This window comes from Eimeria mitis, genomic scaffold (assembly GCF_000499745.2).
Source record: "Eimeria mitis Houghton genomic scaffold, Emh_scaff472, whole genome shotgun sequence".
In the NCBI taxonomy this organism is placed as follows: Eukaryota; Apicomplexa; class Conoidasida; order Eucoccidiorida; family Eimeriidae; genus Eimeria; species Eimeria mitis.
Genome location: NW_013573023.1, coordinates 1958 through 2442, shown reverse-complemented (window position 1 = coordinate 2442; position 485 = coordinate 1958). Strand labels below are relative to the sequence as shown.

The window sequence follows — 485 nt, the reverse complement described above, 5'->3', positions numbered from 1 at the left end:
CTGCTGCTGCTGCTGCTGTTGCTGCTGCTGCCTGTGCAGCAGCAGCAAGTGCAGCAACGAATGCAGCAACAGCAGCAATTGCAGCAGCAGCAGCAGCAGCAGCAGTTGCTGCTGCTGCTGCAGCACCAAACCGGCCACAGAGCCAGCCTAAGACACTTCACAGTTAAACAAAATTATGTGTCTGCTGCTGCTGCTGTTGCTGCTGCTGCTGCTGCTGCTGCTGCTGCTGCTGCTGCTGCTGCTGCTGTAGCTCGAGTTTTTCCTAGGGAGCAGCTAAGCTGCGTCTGCTGCTGTTGCTGGTGCAGTGTCAACGGCGTCTTCATCTGCTGCTGCTGTTGCTGCTGCTGCTGCTGCTGCTGCTGCTGCTGCTTTTGTTTTGAGGGGGGAGGTGGATGGCTCTGCTGCTGCTGCTTCTGCTGGTGTTGCTGCTGGTGTTGCTGCTTCTTCTGGTGTCGTTGCTTCTGTTGTTGTTGTTGCTGCTGCTC

The 485-nt window shown here is 56.9% G+C and overlaps 1 protein-coding gene across 1 annotated transcript in view; it reads right to left on the bottom strand.

Moving 5' to 3' along the window:
* Nucleotides 1-173: 173 nt before the first annotated feature.
* EMH_0013430 (uncharacterized protein) overlaps nt 174-485 on the bottom strand; it is a gene marked incomplete at both ends in the record, with an annotated part of 537 nt that continues 225 nt past the window's right edge. The window contains one exon of the mRNA XM_013499830.1: nt 174-485. Within this exon, the coding sequence (XP_013355284.1) occupies nt 174-485 (312 nt within the window).